At 42.8% G+C, this 22,984-nt stretch overlaps 1 protein-coding gene across 3 annotated transcripts in view; it reads right to left on the reverse strand.

The window, feature by feature from the left end:
* Ppp2r5e (protein phosphatase 2 regulatory subunit B'epsilon) overlaps positions 1-22,984 on the reverse strand; it is a 149,440-nt gene that overhangs the window by 62,972 nt on the left and 63,484 nt on the right. For all 3 annotated transcript variants that reach the window (XM_028857987.2, XM_028857979.2, XM_037210621.1), the window contains one exon: positions 6,391-6,587. In XM_028857987.2, the coding sequence (XP_028713820.1) occupies positions 6,391-6,587 (197 nt within the window). The remainder of the gene's footprint in view (positions 1-6,390; positions 6,588-22,984) is intronic.

Consider the following 22,984-nt stretch of genomic DNA (forward strand, 5'->3'; position numbering starts at 1 on the left):
CCACGGTCTCAACTTCCTTGTTCTGCCCACTCCTCAACCAACTTGCTCCCACCTGGACCAAGGCACAAAGAGCGTGGCGTCTCATCCCTGTACCCGCCTCCTGCCCACCTCCATGCTGACAACAACCGCTTCTACAGCCACCTTTTCGCATGAGGCTTCCCACAGGAGCTGCACTAGCAACAGCAAAAACTCAACTCCTCAGCTTCCAACCCAAATCTGCTCTCCCCACTGCCGGACCGCGACAGAAGCGCCACAGTGACCACAGCCATCTGAACCACCACAGCGGCTTATGCCACGGCCATCTCACCTCCTTCCTCTCCCCAAACATGCAGAGACTGTACGTGGCTGCGCTTGCAGTTCTGGGTTCAAGAGTTAACCTTTCCTTCCTTCCTTCCTTCTCTACCCTATCATGTGCTGTTGGCTTAGGGTTTCTTCACTGATGCAGCACTCCCCAGGTAAGTGGTCCTGCCTTACCACACTCTACCTGTTCTACCTCTATTAAAATATAAATGCCACCATACCGTCCTCTACTTCGAGCCTTCTGATGGGTCTCCACAAAGTGACACTCATTAACATCTTCAGCTGCCAAACTTACACCTTTCCATTCTCGGTGCTCACTCGTGTGTACTGTTAATACTGCAACACAGCACTGTATCCCCCATATATCAAGTGGTTTGGGGATTCCTTGGTAGTTCAGTCACCTGGAAAATCTTTTAATACCCTACTAAAGCTTTACTCATTCTTCAGAGTCTGCCATGACCACCCTATCTATCTCTAATCAATCTTCTCCCTTCCCTACCTAATATATAATTCTATTAATATAACATCTTTTAATTTGTTCACGTTACATTTTCTACTGTTGGCATGAAATAATCATCTTTTTTAGTCATCAAAACGTAAGAGGATGAGCCAGATATGGTGTCACATGCACGTAATCTCAGCACTTGGGAAGAAGCTCAAGCAGAGGAATCATAAATTGAGACTGACTTAGGTTACACAGTAAGTTCTTGACCAGTTTACACTACACACCAAGGTCCTGTCTCAAACAAACCAAAGCTGGGAATACAGATCAGTGCCGTAATGTTTGCCTAGGATATATAATGTCCTGGACTTGACACAACACCACTAACTTTTTTTTTAAGTAAAGCATGGCTTTAAGTCATTCCAATAAATAAATACCTAGAATTAACAAAGCCAATGCTTTTACAAACACGACTACACCTCACATTTGAAGTCCCCTCAAATGAAGTATTTTTAGAAAAGATATGCAAATACAAAGAATATAAAATATGCAGAGTTCAGTGGGGGTGGTGGTGGTGGTGGTGGTGGTGGTGGTGGTGGTGGTGATGCACACCTTTAATCCCAGCACTTAGAAGGCAGAAGCAGGAGGATCTCTGTGAGTTCGAAGCCAGCCTGGTCTACAGAGTGAGTTCCAGGACAACTAGGGCTCTTACACAGAGAAACCCTCTCTCAAAAAATAAAAAAATAAATAAGACAGAGAGGGAGAGAGCGAGAGGGAGAGAGGGAGAGAGAGAGAAGGAGAGAGATCAAATTTAGGTAAACAAAAATGAATAGGTTATTTGAAGGCCAAAAAATTCGAAGAAATATTTCAAATGGATACGTGTGACAGAACCAAAGACATTATAAGTAGAATGTGGTTTAAAATATATATGCCATAAAAACAAAAGCTTGACCTTAGAGACAATGTAGAAGAGAATACAGCAAGGCCTAAAGCAACTAAAGGTCCAATATCTTTTTCCATAAGAGACGACACCACAAAATACAAAACAAACCACTTACCTAAGTAAGCAACTGCTTTGGGAAGGGATTAATTAGTAAGCCTTGAGAAAGCCGTTCTAAATGACTTGGACAGTGTTGATCAAAAGTCATCCGTTTCAGAACTGGAAGGATCTGAGGTATCTCATTATCAATGGGAGAAACCGAAGCTTGGAAGAAAAATGAGTTACGGAAGACTCATCACGAGCTCAGATGAGAAATAAGGACAGTAGCTTCCAGATGCTCTCCCCAGGGCTCTTCCCACCATGGCCACTCTCTTCTGAACTGTATGCTATGTTGTTGACTGTATTTACACATAAAGTGTTTTTCTTTCGTTCTAACAGCCTGTGGGTTGTGCCCAGACTTCATTTGGATGGTAAAAGTGGGCTCTCAAACTCATACCTTACTTTCTACTTCATTTGTCCCTCATAAGAAAAGCAGCTCTCCAAGTACAGGTCCCAACAGACTGGATCAGCTTTTGATATTAAGCCTGACACCATACCATGGCATCCTGACTCATTACTCATCCTGGATTTCAAAAGCCAGCTAGCATTCCATTAAAAATACTACCACTTCCTCATCCGGGTGAAGTGGTTTCATTTCACAGTAACAAGACTGAGGAGCAGGCAGGGACAGTGAATACACACCAGGCAGGATTATCTTTGAGCTACAGAATTTGAAAGAAACTGAGGCAATTGAAGAGAATACATCCAGCTGGTAGAGAATGTAAAATCTACAAACAGGGACCATGCAAAGTCAAGTACCTAATAGCAAAACATAACAATGCTATTTACTAGCTGGGCAGTGGTGGTACACGCCTTTAATCTCAGAACTGGGGGGGGGGGGGGGAGGGTAGACACAGGTGGATCTCTGTGAGATGGAGGACAGCCTGGTCTACAGAGCTAGTTCCAGGACAGCCAGGGCTGTTGCACAGAGAACCCTTGTCTCAAAAAACAAAACAAATGCTATTTACTAAACCTTCTGTCATGTGTTAGGGTCTAGTCTAAGAGATTTACATACATTATTGCTAATCTTCACAACCTGTCCCATCTCTCCCCCACCCCACCCCCACTCCCGCCCAGAGATGTATGACACAGATGTATGAGATAAGCAGTACCAGAATTTCTGCACACAGGACCTTAGAGGTGGCAAAATGGAGTGGGGAGGTGGGGCCACATCAAAATGACCTTTGGTTCCAAGCCTTCTTACAGAGCAGTAAGCACACTGTTAGCCTGTACACACACACTGAAGTTCTGAGAATGCCAGTGTGCACACAGCACACTCGTCTACTCAGGTAAACCTCTCAGCACCATATGAAAACTGAGAACCCCAAAGATAAGTAATTCTCGGTGATAAAGCATGTGAAAATGGCCAAGGATGGCCCTTGAACTTAGGAGGGTTCACTTTCTATTCTATCATAAGACCTTATCTATAAATACCCTAGATTGCAAAGTACCATAGCAAATTAGTTGCTAACAAAGTTTACAAATTATATACAAAAAGACAATATACGTCTGAGAAGCCTATACAAAGTATTCTAGAACAGTATGCATGCACATACTCAAAGCTGCCTACTGCAGGGCTCGAGAATGTCTTAAAGAATAAAAATGGCTTAAAGGGGAAGGGAATGAAGGGCATGAAATGATGGACTCTCTTAGGAGACTAAAGCTGGCTTATGATAAGCTGGTGCACAAAGGTGCAAGAATTGTTGCATTATGCTAAGTACTAGGTTTAATGACTCAATATAATTGAATCATAGAGTATCTTCATCATAATTTCAGAGCCTGAAATCAGTTAGGCTCAGCTAAGAGGCATTCCAGAACCCACTAAGATATGGAGGACAGTTCTTCTCTAGGATACTTACCTCTTAATTGGAAAAATTAGATGCATGTGTGGAAGAATAAAGGGCAGTGTATTCCATAAGAGTGGACTGTCAAGGAGCAGAGGACCTGAAGGATTGAGAAGGCACTGGACTTATCAAAAACAGTGGCACACTGTAAGCCAGCCCTTTGGGGGAAACAAGAGTTAGAGTTAGGGGCCAGACCCCAAAGTACATGGAGAGGCGATCTGGGAGGGAGGAAAATCAAATGCTGATAAAGCTATGGAACCCCAGAGCTCTGGTTTCTGGTAAGCAACTAAATAGTACAGCCACTCTGCAAGTTAGTTTGACAGTGACTTACAAAATACTGATCCTAAGACCCAGGAATTCCAGTCTCACTATCTACCATGGGATTTGAAAATGTATGCCCCACACAAATATGCAGGTTTCCAGAGGCACTTCAGTTGTAACTGCCAAAATGTGGATGAAACCAAGATACTTAGTAGGTGAATGAAGAGACTGTGTGGCACTGTCAGGGCTGTTACTGAGCACTGACCAGAATGAACTGGCTGGGTGTGATGGTTCACACCTGTAATCCCAGCACTAGGGAGACTGATGCAGGACCGCTGAGAGTTCAAGATCAGCCGGGCTACACAGCAATTTCTAGGCCAGTCTGTGCTACTACATTTAACCCCATCTCAAAAATTCAAAACAAGAATGAAAATACATGAAGGAAACCCAAACACGCTTCCTAGTGAAAGAAGGCAATCGGAAAAGGGCACCTTTCAGGTCCAAAGAGCAGAACTATGAAGACATTGGCAAGGTCATTGGCTCTTAAGAGAGCAATGGCAGTATGAAGCGACTGTGTGGGACTGTAATGGTCCATCCATGTCACTACACTTTCATCCAAACCCAAAGAAGGCACAGCACCAAGCATGAACCCTAAAGTAAACCACAGATTCTGGTTGACTGGAGTGTGCCAGTGTAGTTTCATTTATTGTAACAAACGTGTCATTGGGGATGGTGAGAGCAGAGGCCACAGATGAGTGGGAACTGGGGCAAATGGGACATCTCTGCACCTTCCTCTCAATTTTGCTGTGTACATAAAAGTAAAAGCCCACAATCTTAAAAAAAATAATAATAATTCAGTATACGGATATTCTTATAAAAGAATAAACTAGACTGGTTTGCAAGGACATCTACAGAATACAATGAAATGCTGGGTAGCTACAACCAATGTGGCTTTATATGTACTGACAAACTATTAAGTAGAGAGGGAATGTACAGAAAGTGTGTGCAGCACACCATCAGTGCGTTTACACAAGTATTTGTGCAAATACATCAGTATATGCTTCCATCCTCATGAGCTATCTACAGAAAGTCATAGAACAAAGTTATAAGCGAGCATCTCTGAACACACGGGTGAGCTAACACCAAGAGAGTACGCTCTGCAAAAGATGCTAAGTGTTTGGCTGGGAGATTTAGAAAGGACGTACACTCAAAAGCAGGGTTGCCCAACAGTGTAACTAGTGATATCTGAGACTAGATCAACCTTTCTCATGTGGGCTTTCTTGCCTCCTTTTAAAATGCTTACCATCAAATGTGTGGCCTCTACCCAGTAGATGATGGAATTACTCTCTTCTCATACAGTGTGACTACCAAAAATGACTTTGGACATTACCAAATGTCCCTGTGAGGCATAAGTGCTCTTTGTTGGAAAGCAATACTCAGAAGTAACAATAATAATAGTTAACTTCCAAAACACTATTGATAACATACTCCTGTAAATTAATAACAAATCCAATACATATATATTTAATGTCTCATAGAAGATGGATAGATAGATAGATAGATAGATAGATAGATAGATAGATAGATATAGATAGATATACATTTTCCATTCCCCCTCAGATCTACAAGTGGCTGCCACATACCGATCACTTTCCCAAGCTGATCTCTGGAAGTTGATCCCCTCCCAATGCCGAGCAGGCAGGCATCCTACGTGCCTGGTCCTCCAGCGGCCTTCTTCCAATGATGCCCAAGCCCTTTTCGACCTCTGCAGCTGCCTTGCATGAACTGAGTTACCAGCCTTCTCCATTCCTCCCACCCAGCCCCCCAAAACAACAGCTTCTCCATCCATAGTCTTCTAGGATGCTAAGGAAGGCAGCCACACCAGAGAAACCTAACAGTCACATTTTGGCTCAGTTTTTAAAAAGCTAATGTAATTAATGACACAGTAAGAACATAATTGCTTGCATTATACAAATAATGTTTCTTCCTGTAATTCCTAAGGACCACACATAGTGCCATTGTTCTAACATCATGAAAGGCATTACTCCTGACTTCAAGGAAATTACAAAGACAGGGATTCATTATAAAGCCAAGAGAGGCCTTAACTAGATTCTCTAAATCATAATTTTATTAAGTATAATGCCATTTCTAATATGCCACAATGAAGAGGTGGCAGGAGTTAAGATACTCAACAGGCTTGAATGTTTTCAAACAGATCTAACACTGGCTGATTCTCCTGTGTCTCTGCAGATCCATGGCGCCCTGGCCCTCAGCTCCACGCTCTGAGGTCTCCAACGCTGCAGCCGGTGGGATGGTCTGGGTTTGTTCCATCATCATGAAATCATGCTCTTCAAATCCTAGCGCTGTGCTGACTGCTTGCATTTAGCTCTCGGGAGGTTGGCTTTTGTTTGTGGAGGAGACCTCGGTGACCTGACTGCAATCAATACACCCATGAGTGGCTATGGAAGATGCTTAAAAGTGTCAGCGGCGACAAAGGAACTCACCATTCTAACTACTTCAGGGTAAGTCTGCTCTGTCAGACAGCCTCTGCTTATTGTAATGTAGTCCACCAGTTCATTAAGAGTGGAGCGCTTGTACTCTTTCATTTTAAGATCAGATAGCGTGTCCATGAAGTCAAAAATGACACAGCACTGCTGAAGTTTCTTTAGGAACAGTTCAGGCTGCTCTGAGGTTGGAACGTCTAAGAAAAAAAGAGGAAATGGTGTAAGTCTGTCATCAATTCCAGGCAACAGGAATTCTCTTCAAAGTTACTTCAAAAGCAAACCCAAATAACAAGACAACAGTGCTCTTGTTAACACACACACACAGGCAGGAGCCCCCGTAAGTACCACACCAGAGACCCCGCGTCTGAGAGCCCCACACCAGTCACTGTGTTTACTATCCTGCAACTGACTAAATCCCGAGAGCCACTTGGAGGTTAAAGTTTAGCCCCAAACACCCCAATGCCAATATCCTTAATATCTCAAATCAATGAGAAAGGCCAAACTTGCCCTTATAAAGTGAAGCCATGAGTTTTCGGTTTAAATTCATTCACCAAAAAACTGCAAAGCAGAAATATCAGTCTATTCATTTCATGCTGACATCCTTGGGGTTTAAAGCAATGGCTACAAGTGGGGTTTGTTTTCAGCTTGTCCTGGTTTTGTTTTGTTTAGGTTTGGGCTCCATGAAGTTGCTTTGTCAAAGAAACTTGGGAAACCAACCAAACGAAGCAATGCCAACAAGCGCACCAAGGCAGGGAGGTGGCTCAGTTGGCAAAGCCTGAGGACCCGGGTTCAATGCCCACAGCCAGAGGAGAACCAGGCATGCTGCTGCACATCTGTAACCCCAGCTGAGGAGGAAGGAGCACGCGTGTCCCCACGGCTTGCTAGCCAGGCAGCCTGGCCTAGCTGGTGAGCCCCGATCCCTGTGAGAGACTCTGCTCAAAAAACAAAGGGAACAGCTTCTGAGGAACAGACCCAAAGCTGACCCCTGGCCTCCACATCAAACACGCATGCACACACCCAAGCAGATACACACACACAAAAGAGCACATCAGAAGTGGTAATATAAGAACAAATTTCACTTGAATCTCTATCTTTTGACCCATGTTCTTCTTGAGCAATGAGAAAAACCCACTAGCATCTTTTATTAAAATGTCCCCAGAGAGTCAGCAAAATGGTTAGTCACGGAAAGGTGTTTTTCCACAACCTGACAATCTTAGTTTAATCATTGGAACCCACATGACGGAATAAGAACGTCCACTCTACAAGTTGTCTTCAGACCTCTACATGCGTGCTATGGCATGCATGTGTGTGCGCGCACACACACACACACAGCTCAGACATTTGGCTCAGTGTTATTTCTAAAACTGAAACAGAAGTTTAGGGTTAAAATTCTCCAGCTAGGAAGGACAGTGATCTACAGTTGGCTAGTCCAGTTCCTCTCCTATTTCTTTCTACTACTTTACCCACCCCTACCCCTATACTGTAGCTTCCCTTGAACGGCAATGAGAATTATGATCAGTGTGATGGTTTGAAGAGAATGGCCCAGAGATACTCTTATTTGAATGCTTAGTCCCTAGTTGGTGGAACTGTTTGGAGGTGTGGCCTTGTTGGAGGTGTGTCACTAGGGGTGAGCCTTGAGGTTTCAAAAGCCAAAACTATTCCCACTTGACTCTCTCCTTCTCTCTGCCTCCTACTTGCAGATAAGGATGTAAACTCACCACTCCAGTACCCACCCTGCCTGCCTGCTTCCATGCTCCCTGCCGCGATAGTTCCTGACTTACCCTGGGAAACTGTGAGCCCCTAGAAATGCCTTCCTCTAAGTTGCCGTGGTCATGGTGTTTGTCACACAACAGATAAGTGACACAATCAGGGTAGGCTCTGCTGCCATCATCCAAGTGCATAATTCATTAATACTGAGAATACATTCAGAGGTAAGCAGGTGGTATTCTATTTTTAAAAAATAGAGATGATTATTGAGATTTCATGATAAGTTATGGAGTTGGGAACAGTGCTTGGATCTAGCCACACCCACATGGCCTTTGTGCTACTAAAAAAGGACTCCACAGATGAGCCAGTTTATCTGACACCTCCGAGGTGAATGGGAACAGAGAAAAAGCTTACTAATGGAACATCAGTTAAAGGTTAAAATCTTCAGGGGATTTTTAATTACTCCTAATTTTGATAGCATAGGTTTAACAAAGCCCCCAAATTAGACTGTCCACATGGAGAATGCTTTCAAGTACATAGGAAGTCTAAAGCATCAGTAGATGACAGCTTTTTAAAGAGCAAACCATCATTCAAGCAAAAACAATGTCTGTGGTCACTCAACAGATTTACATATTTAACAATTCAAAACATTCAGGCAGTTGGCATTTAGAAGTTTTTTAATGGTAAGCAGTTGGAATCCATTTATTCATGAGAACTGACGCATCGCAGACAAATCTGAAGCAGACTATCTACTCACTAGATGGGACAATAACAACTTACTTATATTTATTAGATGTGCTAGGTACACTCTTGTGTTCAAGTCTAAGCACTTAGACACACTAATTCTCATTTAATCTCTACAACAATGTACATGAATGGGTGTTATTTTCAATTTACTACATGAGTAAATCAAGACAGAGAAATTCAATATCTTGCCCGGAATCACACAGCTAGTAAACAGTGGAGACATGATTCAAACCCAGGCTGTGTGGTTCCAGAGCCTGGACTCCTCTATACCATGCAGCATTCAGACACACGGAAAGGCTAAAGACTACAGTCCAGAAACAGGGTGCGCGCAAAGGCAGCGGCCGGCAGAAGCACGCAGAGAGAAGCACAAGCGTGCTCCCAGCACGCCCCCAGTCATCAAGTAGCTCACGGGGCTCCTCCTCCAGCTGCCTCCAGAGCTTCCCAGGCAGAGCAAAGGCTTTGCTTTCAGTTCTTTATCCTTTATCACAGATTAAATTCTTCTAAAAGGGCCTCCCTTCATTAAAGAACTTAAGCAGACAGGACAAACCACAAGATGCGGGGGTGTCCTTAAACAATTTTTGTAGTAACAGCTGAAACATTTTTCCCATCACAACCCAAGAATGAGCTACAAAATCGGTTGAAGAGCCAGGAGTGCTTCTAACTACAAGAAGGCTGAGCCAGGCTAACAGGAGCCCAAGCATTCGCAGGAGCCTGGGACTGTGGACAAAGTCTGTCTGTCTCCCTTCCTCTTTCCCCGTGTCATCCCTCTCCTCTTGGTGGTGGTGGAGAGTGGACGGAATGGTCCAAGCGAGGGGTCTTCCTGTATGGACTAGCTCTGGGACTGCACTCCAGAGCTGTGCTGCCCCGATTGATCACCATGTCCTCATCTCCCTACTCCTGACGGATTGTGAAAGACAGGACTGAACAAGGACCAGAGCAGTGCTGTGTAGTCCACAAGATTTCAACGAAGCAGAAGTTTAATATCTATGGACCACTTCAAAAGCAAATATACTCTTTCAAGAAACATTTATCTGAAAGGGAGAAGAGGGGCTGGAGAGATGGCTCAGTGGTTAAGAGCACTGACTGCTCTTCCAGAGGACCCAGGTTCAATTCTCAGCACCCACATGGCAGCTCACAACCATCTGTATCTCCAGTTCCAAGGGATCCAACACCCTCACACAGACGTACATGCAGGCAAAACACCAATGCAAATAAAATAAAAATAAATAAATTTAAGAGGAAGGGAGAAAGGGGGAGGAGGGAAAGAAGGAGGAAGGGAGGGAGGGAGGGAGGGAGGGAGGGAGGGAGGGAGGGAGGGAGGGAGGGAGGGAGAACTAGGTACCCTGCTCCCCTGAACTTGAAAAGAGGAAAATCTTCTAAATCACAAAAGGAAGATAGCATGCACACAGCCAGGACATTCTGACCATGATGTGTAAGCAACAGTTGCCACCCACTTCCCAAATCCAAATCACCTGAACATCTAAACACTTCTGAAGTAGCTTAAAATTGGAGGAAAATACTAGACCTTTAGAAATAAATGTATTATTAAAATTTAAGGTCATCTTAGAATCCCAAGCAGGCAATCAATAGATCTGTCACTATTTTTCAGTGGAATCCTTTGGCCTACAAAAGCTATCCTGCCCCACAGAGAGTTCCGTGGAATCATAACCATAAATAACAAGAAATTGATAAGTAGTTGTATAACAGCATGAAGGTCATTAGCACAATGACTCTCCTGACCAATGCCAGAGCTTAAAGGGGAGAATAAACTGGTCCAGTTACTGCAGTGCGGTGAGGTGCCACCAGACCAGGTCCCAGCAATCCAGAAGGCCATCAGCGTTAAGCCCACCTCCTGAAGAGTTCTTGTGAAAAAGGCACTGCAGTGAGTAGCAAAGTTACAACACGCTGCCTTCCTCTTCCCTTTTGAGCAGTTGATGCTTCTCCATATTTCTATCACCATCTCACAGCATCCATCTCCCCATCAGCTGCCATCCCATCAACAAGCTAGAGAAAATGTCCAGTCTCCTACGGTGTGCACACACAGGTAATTTAGAAACCTACGGGCATGACATGTAATGGAAAAGTGACCACAACGTTCAAGAAGAGAGCAAATTCAGATTAAGAGATAATGTCTCTCTTTACACGCACGTAGAGCGCTCCATAGGATATCCATGGTTATTAACAGCCATAGCCACTGTCCCTAGCCTAGCCTAGAGAGAGGCAAAGAATGAGGAGTTCAAGGTCATCCTCAGTTACATAACCAGTTCAAGGCTAGCCTTGGATACATGAGACTCTGTCTTGGATCAACGGATGGATGGAAGGACAGACAGGTGATAAAATCAAAAGTAAGGTCCAGCACAGAACAGGCTTGACACAGTCTGCAGTATCTGACCCCTCCACCCTACTTTGGAACTTTGCTTTAGGATGAGCAATCTCCTGACCATGTATGTATACTATCAGTTTTCCTGACAACCCTTGACGACTCTCAACAAAATCAGTGAGACTTTTCCTTGTGGAAAGCATATGAGCCTATACTTAGAGAAACCTAGAAATAATGTCTCGGTTCTCAGAAGACGCTTCCTACAAAGCATTAAGGCTATTTAGCCCTAAAAGTCTAATACAAAAAATGCATTAGAGCATGTGGTAAAATGCCTAGCTGATTGCCCTTTGGGTCTGTCCAAATAATTTTCACCAATGTTACCTCTGAACACAGACCCAGGCAGCACCTTCTCTGTAGAGCAACTATTTCAGGAAACCTAGAAAGACTTATGAACGCTTTCCTTAAGAATTACTTTTGATCTAATAAGTCACAAACAACCAACAATATTTCATCAAAAGAAGACAACTATCCATTTTTATAATGAATTAAATAATAAAATTAGGCTTCAGCCTTAGGAACTAGAGCCAAATATAACATGATCATTCAAGCTACTTCACTGTGCAGGGCGGTGGTGGTGCACGCCTTTAATCCCAGCATGGGGAGGCAGAGGCAGGTGGATCTCTGTGAGTTCCAGGCCAGCCTGGTCTACAGAGTGAGTTCCAAGAAAGGCGCCAAAGCTACACAGAGAAACCCTATCTCGAAAAATCAAAAAAAATGAAAAAAAAAAAAAGATACTTCACTGTACAAAATAACAAAGACTGTAATCTAAAGCCAGATTGGTAACTAAAGTACTACATTCTTCACCTCCAATTTACTGTGCATTCAAACTTGCTGTTGATGGAAATGGTAGTGGGTGCCATATCATTTCTACTGCTTGTGGTGGTAATCTAATTGTACTGAAATATTATTTTGATTGTATGTTAATAAATAAAGTTGTCCGGGGGTCAGAGCTATTAGAGCCATAGCAAGAGTGTGGCGGTGGTGGCACACGCCTTTAATCCCATAGATATCTGTGTGTTCAGGGATATAGCCAGCATTGGAGACATATGCCTTTAAGACCTAGGGGGCTGTACATTCAGACAGTGACGAGGCAGTCATGTGTTTGGGTTTACAACCAATGAGAAGGCAGAACAACATACTATAAAAAAAAACGAACAGACAGGAAGTAGGTCTCTTTCGCGAAGCTGGGACAGCAGGAGGAAGGGTGAGATTTTAGCTCTGAGCTCTGACCTCTCGGCTTTCTCTTTTACATTGTTTCTGTGTTTCTTATTTAATAAGACGGTTGGTTACATCAACATCTGGCGCCCAACGTGGGGCAAGAGTTTCCACCTAAAACCTGAGAAAAGATTCTAAAACGGAGCTAAAAACAGCTTCCTAATTGTCTCTCTCAAATGAGCAGCAGCTGCCGGTTTGAGTTACTGGCAGGTTCCTGGTGTGTGCGCTCGATCTGCAGTATGGCGGGAATGAGGCCTCTGCAAGTGGCACATTAAGCTGCGTGGTGGATTTAGCCTTTGCTAGTACAAAACAAAAAAAGAGGTTTCTGGGCTACACGCTGCTTGGATAAAAGCATAGACCCACGATGGCTCCCAGAGCTGGCGGAAAACGTACCACCGCCATGTTGGGAAGCTGAAGTGGGTGGAGCCAGCAGCCACAGCGCTGTTTCAGGCTTAAAAGGCTGCAGTTTAAAGCAATAGGCTCAAGGTAATATAAAACATAAGCCACATAAAGATGGCTACCACACAGAGAATCTGGATTATGTTCTCTTTGATATTCGTAACTGAAGAAAAGCATTTGATTGCAAAAGCTGTTGAGTTATGCCAAAATGTATATTTTAAAGGTACCTTGACTTCAAAATTTGGATTTAAGGATATGTTGCTTTGGAAAAGAGGCTCTGCTTTTGTTTCTACAGAAAGCCAGAGGCTATGGATTTGTTCCAGATTAAGATACATCAGGTTTGACCAGCCAAGACCACCTGAAAGGTCTCCGATGACACCATGGCCCAGATGATCCAACATCCAGAATCGTTTCAAGGCAACTGGCTCAGACGATACGGTCTCACGGACTACTCCATGATCCTAAAATTTTCTTTGTGTCCCCATAAGATACAGCGCCCCCCTCCAGCAGGAAGTAGTAAGAGAAGCTACGCCCAAATTCCCAAATATACCAAGCTGACTTTGGAGATGTGTAAAAGTTAAAACCTTCCTTTTAAAAAAAAAGAAAGGGGAAGTGCTGTGGGACGGTCTGTATGTCAAATTGCTCTGATTGGTCAATAAATAAAACACTGGTTGGCCAGTGGCCAGGCAGGAAGTAGGTGGGACAAGGAGAGAGGAGAATTCTGGGAAGTGGAAGGCTGACGCGGAGAGACACTGCCAGCCGCCGCTATGACCAGCAGCATGTGAAGATGCCGGTAAGCCACCAGCCACGTGGCAAGGTATAGATTTATGGAAATGGATTAATTTAAGCTGTAAGAACAGTTAGCAAGAAGCCTGCCACAGCCATACAGTTTGTATGCAATATAAGTCTCTGTGTTTACTTGGTTTGGTCTGAGCGGCTGTGGGACTGGCGGGTGACAAAGATTTGTCCTGACTGTGGGCAAGGCAGGAAAACTCTAGCTACAACTGCTAGTCATTTTTATTTCATAAGAAGCATTTCAGATGATTTCACTGTGTGTAGCCAAGGCTGAAAACCACTGTGGTAAAAGCAAGAGCTTTAAAATCCTTTTATCCCCTCCACCTCCAAAATCCCTTCTCTTTCTGTTTGTTTAAAGCCAGCAGTGAAAACTTTGTCTCTTAAGCTAGGGAAGGACCCTGAAAAACATCTACAACAGTGAAAGCATTTCTTCTTGGCCTCGGTCGTAAAAGCTGAATGTAGAGTTGGCTGCTTTCAGAACTCTTGCCAATCTAGTAGGAAGCTTTTCACAACACTTCGTTGATTACTAGTGCCTACTTTCTATATAGCCTCAAAACTTAGTTCATAGAATGGCTTACACAAATATAACACTACCAAAACCCTGAGCACAAGGCTATCAATCAGCCACAGGAAAACTAAAAGGGCCAATACTGAATTGTCCAGACACAAGGGAGGGACCAGCACAGTAATAAAGAACACTTGCTGTTACAAAGCACGCATTAAGTTTCTAACATGCATCACCCCTCTTAACCCCTAGAATGTCCTGTGAGCAGCCACTACCACTATTTCAGCTGAAGAAACTGATGTCCAGAACAGTCAAGTCATATGCTAATAAGAGCTCAGTTCCTACCTGCCCCCACCCCCACAAACAAACAGTCTTATCCCAGGGCCCACAGCAGTGATGATGATGATGATGGTGGTGGTGGTGGTAGTGGTACCAGCAACAGCAGTGGTGATGGTGATGACTGTGATAAATAGTAGGAACTAACAACAGTCATCATCACTAGGACTAAAAAGATTTGTTCACTACCATGATTAGTGAATTCTTTAAGAAGAGTTGTAATCTAAAAGTAAACAATAATATATTAACCTGCCTTCAAATACCAGTATGTTTTAAAACTGAAAAGCATACAACTAGTCATAAACAAATGAATAATACAGATGACTAAACTTAATTTTCCATAATAACATATTATTTACCCCCTCCCCTGCCCCCAGTTTAGATAATCAGGGTGTGCTTATTATTATTCTTTCCTGGAGCTCTTCAGTTTCCTTCCCTAAAGCCAATACATGTGGTCTAATTTATAAACAAAACGCAAAAGTCACTGCCGTAACCACACACGAGAGTAGCCTGGGCAGCAAAATCCTGATTTGAGGCTTCGTGTTGCTCTGACACTAGATTTGCAACAGAATAAACAGAAAAGAAGTAGATGCAGACACAAGTCTATTGAGGGAGACACACACACACACACACACACACACACACACACACACACACACACTACTGATGAATATTTCTGTTTCCAACACTTTATAAGCTTTACCTTTTAATGTCAAGGTAATTACTGAAGCTTGACGGCCCAAGAAATGAAATACTGTTAAGTTCTTCAACCCCTAATTATAAGTATAAATTACTTTCCTGCTACCAACTCACCACAGGACAGGAGCCGCCAAAGCCCCTGACTTACAAGGTTAGTATCTCTATTATTAATTCATTTCCTGAGGGCGGATTTCCAAGGACGGGGACACCAATAGCATTTCGCATAGGTGGAATTCCTGGAGCTGGCTGAGCTGAAGGCAGGGCTCAGGGAGAAAGCACTTGTGCAAGCATGAAAACTGGAGCTGGGATCCCCAGAACCCACACAAAAGCTTGGCAGGCACAACCCTTGCTGGGAATCCCAGCACACGGGAGGAGGCGGAGACGGGGATCCCTGGGGTGAGTTGGCTAGCCAGGTTTAAGTATACATACTGAATTTTATTTCCCTGTGTAAATCAATTTTAATTTAAAATTTTATCCCTCTAGAAGAAAACTGTATTGACAAACAGAGGAAAAATATAAATAACATATTTAATAGAAAAAAACTATTTTAATGTGTAGTCCTGAAGCACAAATTTTAAACCTATGTTAATTTTTAATGACATAACATGTATGAATGGAAAAGTAGAGAAAGCCAGCTTACATGGGAAAAAAATGTCTTCGAACTGTCTCTTCCTATTAACCTCTGGTAAGATACTGCCTCGTTTTCTAAAACTGCATTCAAAAGACTAAAACCTAGATGACTTTTAAGACTAAACAGTGGAGGTGGGGTTGGAGAGATGGCTCAGCAGTTATGAGCACTTGCTACTTGCAAGGGACCCAGGTTTGATTCCCAGCATCCACGTGGTGACTCATTGTACCTCCAGTTCTATGGGACCTAACACTTCCTGGCCTCATCAGGTAGCAAGCATGCATAAGGTACACATTCATACACGAATGCAAAACATACACCAAAAATAAAAAGAATAATTTTTAAAATCAAAAACAGACTCAACAATGGGCTAAGGAAATGGCTTGCAATGCAAGTGTGAAGACTCAAGTTCCATCTCCGAATCCAGGGAGAAGGCCTGGCGGCACAACACCTCCATAAGGGATATGACCTTTGTACCCATTCATTCACCCGCTCATCAAACAGTCACGGACACCTGCTGAGGGATATCGCAGACACAGAATTCCTAACCTGAGCCCTGCATGGTGGCACATGCCTTTAATCCCAGTACCTGGGAGGCAGAACCAGGCAGATCTCTTCAAGATCCGGGCTAGAGATCTTGTAAAAATTCCTAACTAGTACATTCCAGAGGAGTCAGGGAAGGGGGACAACTAAAAATAATAAATACATCTATTATATTATATGGAACATGCTCTGGGGGTAATAGTGCACAAGGCAAGGCAGACTACATATGCTAGAACTGGGAGGTACAGTTCTGAGCACAGCATTCACCTGAAAAGAGAAACTTGAAGCCAGGCTTAGTGGTGATGCCTTGGGCAGGCGTCTGTGAGTTCGAGGCCAACATGGTCTACAAAGCAAGTTCCAAGACAGCCAGGAATGTTACACAGAGAAACCCTGTCTTGAAAAAATGAGAGGGGGGAGGGGGGGAGGGAGAGGGAGAAGGAGAGGGGGAGGGAGAGGGAGGAGAGGGAGGGAGAGGGGGGAGGGAGAGGGAGAAGGAGAGGGGGAGGGAGAGGGAGGAGAGGGAGGGAAGGGGGAGAGGGGAGGGGAGAGGGGGAGGGGAAGGGGGAGGGGGAGAATGCTCAAAGGAGGTACAGGAGAGCAGCAAAGATGTCTGCAAGAAAGCATGCCCCTCAAAGGAACAGCAAATGCAGGGCCCTCTGGAGGAAGGAGCAGGCAGAGGAACCAGAGGGAAGCCAAGCACACGACTGCAGTGGGAAGTGGGGGAGACAGGACGGAAGAACAAGGAGTGGATGGCTGCGGATCACCTTGGGCCTCAGAGACAATGTGAGGGTTCTGTCCTAGACCTCAGTTCGGAATTAGAGTCACACCTTGACTGTTTACTAAGTAATACTGGGCTTGGTTTCCTTCTCTGTAAAATGGAGAAAATAAACTTTACAAGGTTGCGTGAGGATGAAATGAAGGCCGTCTATAAAACTAGAAGTGCTTTTGGGGGAAAAAAAACATTCCTTTGACAAAAACTTATCAAGTACCCACGAGACACTAAAGAGAGCAAACTTTCTACTTTATAGCTTTTTATGATTATCCCTATAGGAAATTCCTTATATTTTAACATAAGTTCAAAATTATTTTTAAAACACTTTAAAAATAAATCTCAACTATTTCTAAAAATATTAAAATTTTGTTAGCATTGTATTCTAGTACTATCAGACACCAAACGTTGTCTCTTTGTACACATACACAGTCATAGTCTGTCTTTAAGATAACAGATCACAAGCACACACATGGGAATGAGCACATCACATTTCTTGGATGTGTGTGACTGAAGCCCAATCTTTCACCCAAAAGTATAAGCAACAAAAACTTCAAAGATTATTTTTACATATGTCACAACTGTAAGGTAAAGAAAAAAATAAAAGACCAGATATCAAGTTTGCAGGAAGCACTTACTCTATTACACATTATTTTCAACCATTTCCATTGATTGAGGACCTTTTCTCAGAAGATTACTTCTACAAGGGATAAAAATGGCCTAAGAGCTTCCATTGTTTTGAGGATTAACATCATTGTGAAGCATTTCAGAACGAGATGAACCTGTGGCTGTTTTTACAATATGAGATTAGAAACAATGGGGAGGGAGAGGATGTAAAGGCAGACAGACAGATAGACAGAAGGGTGGCCAGATGGATGACTGAGCTGTTAATTTACAACATATAGTCCAAACTACTCAGAGACACCATCAACTTTTAAAATCTGATTTAGAATACCAAAAGAAAACACACAGCATCAATCTAATGTTAAACGCCAGCTCAGAATGCTCATCAGCTGGGAGTTTTAAATATTAGACCTTAAGCTCTTAAAAGTGACATAGCACTAAGAGTGGAATGAATGACCTCTAATCCCCAAAGTACCAAAGCTTACATTTATAATTAAAGTCATAATCTGAGCAATAAAACCTAGTGACCGCATGTAATACAGGCCCTGATTATGGAGCAACCCTGTGCTTCATAGGATGGCTATTACTTAACATGCATTAAATACAAATGTAAAGCCATACATTAGTTGAGCAAGTCCAAAACTCCAATTTGAAATAATCTGCTAAGAGAAATAATATCCACTTAAAATCCCAGTACCTGTAGTACAAAAACACTATTATTCAAACAGAGAAATTAAATATATGTATTTCAATATGTATGTAAACAGTACGTGACTGTACAACTCTAAAATCAAACTGTGGAGAGCAGGAACACAGAGATTCTTAAAAGGGCAGGAAAGTGCCTGGAAAGCACTTTCAGAACAGAAAGACATTTTAATATATTCAACAGTTCAGATGTGATATTAGCTTTGGCTTGGATATATACACCCAAGGAAGTCCCTTCTTTGCTACTGGCTTCCTGAGGACAGACAGAGGCACTGGAGTCTTGAGCTAGGCATGCTGATGATGGATTTCTAAGACCCAGGTTTTCCTAAATTCAGCATTTCTATGTTCAATGTCAGACCCTAGGGCTTAGCTAAACATGTCACTGAGTAGTTCAAACATTTCCTCTTCTGTTACCCTGGAAACAACTTTCCCTTTTGGGTAACATATTACTGTTTATGAGCCAAATGAAGTGCGGGAAATTTGAGCCCGTATGGTTAAACACAGTCAACATAAAGCTAAAATGGGAAACTAAGTTCACTATCTCAAAAGTCTGCCCACGGTAATTCTGAAAAAAAAGTCACAGAAATGTTTAAGATTTCAGATAAATTAGAATGGGCTGGGGAGGGGGGGGGAATAAACTCATTCTGGATTCTTCCAGGTGGTTGTGTGGCTCATGTCCAACCAGTCTGAAATTAAAAAAGCTGGATTCCAATCAGCTTCACATGTACCTGCTGAGCAACTGTAGGTAATACAGTGTGACAATTAAAACTGCCTGGATCCCAAAGCCAGCTCTGCTTAGCTGAGGCTCTGTGCCTCTGTCCCCTCATGTATAAATGTGGGCATAGGAACTGCACCTATCCTGTACGTCCTATTTATAAATATGGCAGTGAATAAAAGGACATATGGAAGCTGTTCAGAACACATCTAATGCTCAATAAACTTTAGCTCCTAAATTACTGTTGATAAACAAAATGAATCTAAAAGAGAGAAATTCTCAATGACAGCTCAAGAATTTCACAAAAGACAATACAACACATAAACTACTTCATGCAGTACTCAAATATAGAAAATTTGAAATGTGTTTCTCAGGGTATGGCTTAGCAGCAGCGTGCCCGTACACATAAATCCTCAGCACCACACAAAGAAAATAAAGAAGCAAGAATTTCTAACTTGTTGGTACATACAAGTTTTCCCTCCCTTTTTTGGTGTGTCTAGTTTTTTCAAGCCACATTCAAATAAAATAATGTAGAGCTTAATCAATACGAGTCACTGAGATTACTTCCAAATAAACTTCTCACTTGGATGGAGAACAGGCAGCAGTGCTGAGGATATGAAATCACCCAGCTGTCGGGGCATGCAAAGCCGCCGCCGTCACCCAGGGCCACTTCTTGCCCCACCATGCAGTTACAGCACTCCAGCATAAAGCCCTTGCACACAGATGACAATGCCCTTGACAGTGGTCACAAGTGCAACAAGCTCAGAGGAGACTGCTCTTTTTTTGGGGGGCGGGGGTGTTCAAACTGGGTTTCTCTGTGTAGCCCTGACTCTCCTGGAACTTATTCTGTAGACCAGGTTGGCCTCGAACTCAGAGATCCGCCTGCCTCTGCCTCCTGAGTGCTGGGATTAAAGGTGTGCGCCACCACCGCCTAGCTAGGGGAGGCTGTTTCAAGTGACACTCTTCAACATTTTAAAAAGTCTTGTATCTTAAATCTGTACACCAGGCACCAGGCTCACTAGGATACAAAAAGCACACAAAAATGTGTGCTTCAAACTTCTGATGAAACCAGATGCCTGATGCATAGAGGACTCGTAGATCCAGAGGGGTCAGACACACAGGCTGTTTCAGAAACTGGTCCTTATTGGAAACGGCATAGTCTTTTAATCTTGAACATTACAAACAGCGTCAAAGGCATTTGCTACTGAATGAGAAAGCAAAATAAACAAGGGTCACTGAGGACAGGTCAGGTACAGAGGGGAAAAAAAGATTCCTATTCTGAAGAGCTATTTCCTGGTTCAGAACAGCTTCTGAAAATCCTGAATGAGTCATTCTTTCCCAGTCATTTCATGAGTCTATAATAATAGTAAAAACTTACTAAGCATTTACTGTGCTGCAGTCTCCATTCTAAGCAGCTCAGACTATTAACTCTACCTCTGCTCCACACTGTTGTGAGTCATATTATTTTGCATATAGGAAACAGAGTCACAGAAATGTTCTTCCCCTGCCAACACACAGCTGGAAAGGTACCCACACACACTCTTCCACCTCTATTAAGAGTCATGTGAACAACCAACAGTTTTCAGGGTTTTTTAATCTACAATCCACAGCATATACTGGGATGGGGGCACATTCGTAAGAGTTAATGTTTTTAGTAGACTTCAATTCAGATTGAGGCAGGCATGAAGTCACTATTTCCTCTTTGAACCAAACAAAATGACAAAATGCAAGGGTGACCAGAATCTCCAGCTAGCTTGTGACTTCTGGATGTTTAAAGGATCCCACTATGCTGTGTTAAGTCTGTCTTCTCTGCCTTCCAGCATTCCCTTTGCATCTACGCTGGCTTGCTTCAAAGACATCCACATTCTTTTTCAGAAGGGTACTAAGTGTCTCCTTGTTTCATTTTGTCCTGGAACACCTGAGACATTAGTCAGTTCCACCTAAGTTTTAGGGAGGTGAACCTGAGTGTTCAAATCTCTGTCATCACCAGCACAGCCTAAGGTCAAGAAGACCCACATGGGTAACCCGCCCAGCTGGTAACGGGAGTTAAGGGGGGCATGAATGGGACAGGCACAGAAGACACCTGGTGTGAATGAGGAGGTAAGAGCATGACAGGAGCACGAGAGAAGACCCAGCAGTCTGAGCATTCTCAAAATGTACTGTGCCCTTCACGCTCCTAATAACCATGTAAACTACGCTGGCTGGGTCTGATCTCTCTGCAGTGGAGAAATGTAAAGTTCACCAAGGATGAATGATTTATTCAAAATTGTAACTGGGATTAGTTTAAGACATATTTTATGGGTTACACAAAGATCACCGCCTTCTATGCAAATGCAGTTATTATATTCATTAATAAATGGGTTTCCCTGCTAGAGCTGGTTCAAATGCTAAGACTTCTCAAATCAGACTCAACTATTTAGCCAAGTGATACCTCTAGTCATCACTAGCTGGCTGACAGTTCAGAAGCAGCCTATGACCTACTATACCAGTCTGACTGTGAAGCCACTTTGCAGCTTATTTCTTATGTTACTACACTGTTTACCTTAATGAAAACACAGATCATTACGGTGGCTGGCAGTCATGGTACTTAAAGTTTCCTTACAATTTCAAGTGCTTTCCAACCTACTAACAACTGATACCTACATAGTAACTCATAACACTCTGGTAAGTCATGTGGAAGATCATATTAAAAGCAGACATAACTGAATAAGAAGTTACATTATGATATCTGACCAGTGTCCACAAATACTTTGAAATTAAGAACAGGATGAATCATTTATACCAAAAGTACTGGTCTTGTTTTTTTTAAATACACACATATCCAATACATCTCCATTTTAAAATGGTTATTTACAAGGACTAGGTCTTCTATCAACTCTCATTTAATCTAAAGGGCTCTTCCCAGGAATAGCGTTTTTGAAGGCCACATTAACTACTAAATACGTAGATCACAGACATGAAGTGACCATCATCTGCAGCATTTCATAAGGAAATCATTGCTGGGGGGCATGGGCAATAGCTCAGCAGGAGAGCGCTTGCCTCTTATACACGAGGCCTACATTAAAGCTTAGTACTACAAAAGTAATTTTTTAAAAAATTTAAAACACACACACACACACACACACACACACACACACACACACACACACCTTATCTATATACTTTAACTGCCAAATAAATGCACAGACTCAATTTAAGGGAGGTTCTTTTGCAAGTGCGTGGCTGTAAGATTATGGGTTTCTTGTCTATATAATATAGTATCATACTGGAAAAGCTCTTGGTAAAATGCATTGGGCCTGTCAATCTCAGCACTCAGGAAGCAAGAGGCAGAAAGGTATCTGTGAGTTCAAGGTCAGCCTGGTCTACATAAGGAGTTTCAGGTCAACCAGGGCTACACATTGAGACCTGGTTTCTAAATCAATCAATAAATCGGGAATTAGAAAACCCACAAATCCATGTAGGACCAACAGCAGTAAATCCCAGCTGCTCTCAGCATAAACGTAAACAAACCACTCCACACTGTTCTCTCACCTTAAATGGAAAAATAATCATCCTGGGGGGGAAAAAAACTATACATTATTTCACTTAGTAGTTGGTCATCTGCTGAAACCACTGATCAGGGACAAACGGGGGAAACCAAATAATAGTTTTAATGATGTATATATACCTGCCCTGAAGATTAGGCCCAAGACTATTTTCAATTAAGGTAATATACATCAAACGACAACTTCAGCTCCTTGGCAAATGAGGCCCACAGTGTGAAATTCAGCAACGAATTAACAGTTCAGGAGAAAGCAAGCGCGTATAGCAATCTGAGTCTGACCTGT

Source organism: Peromyscus leucopus, chromosome 14 (assembly GCF_004664715.2).
Source record: "Peromyscus leucopus breed LL Stock chromosome 14, UCI_PerLeu_2.1, whole genome shotgun sequence".
Lineage (NCBI taxonomy): Eukaryota > Metazoa > Chordata > Mammalia > Rodentia > Cricetidae > Peromyscus > Peromyscus leucopus.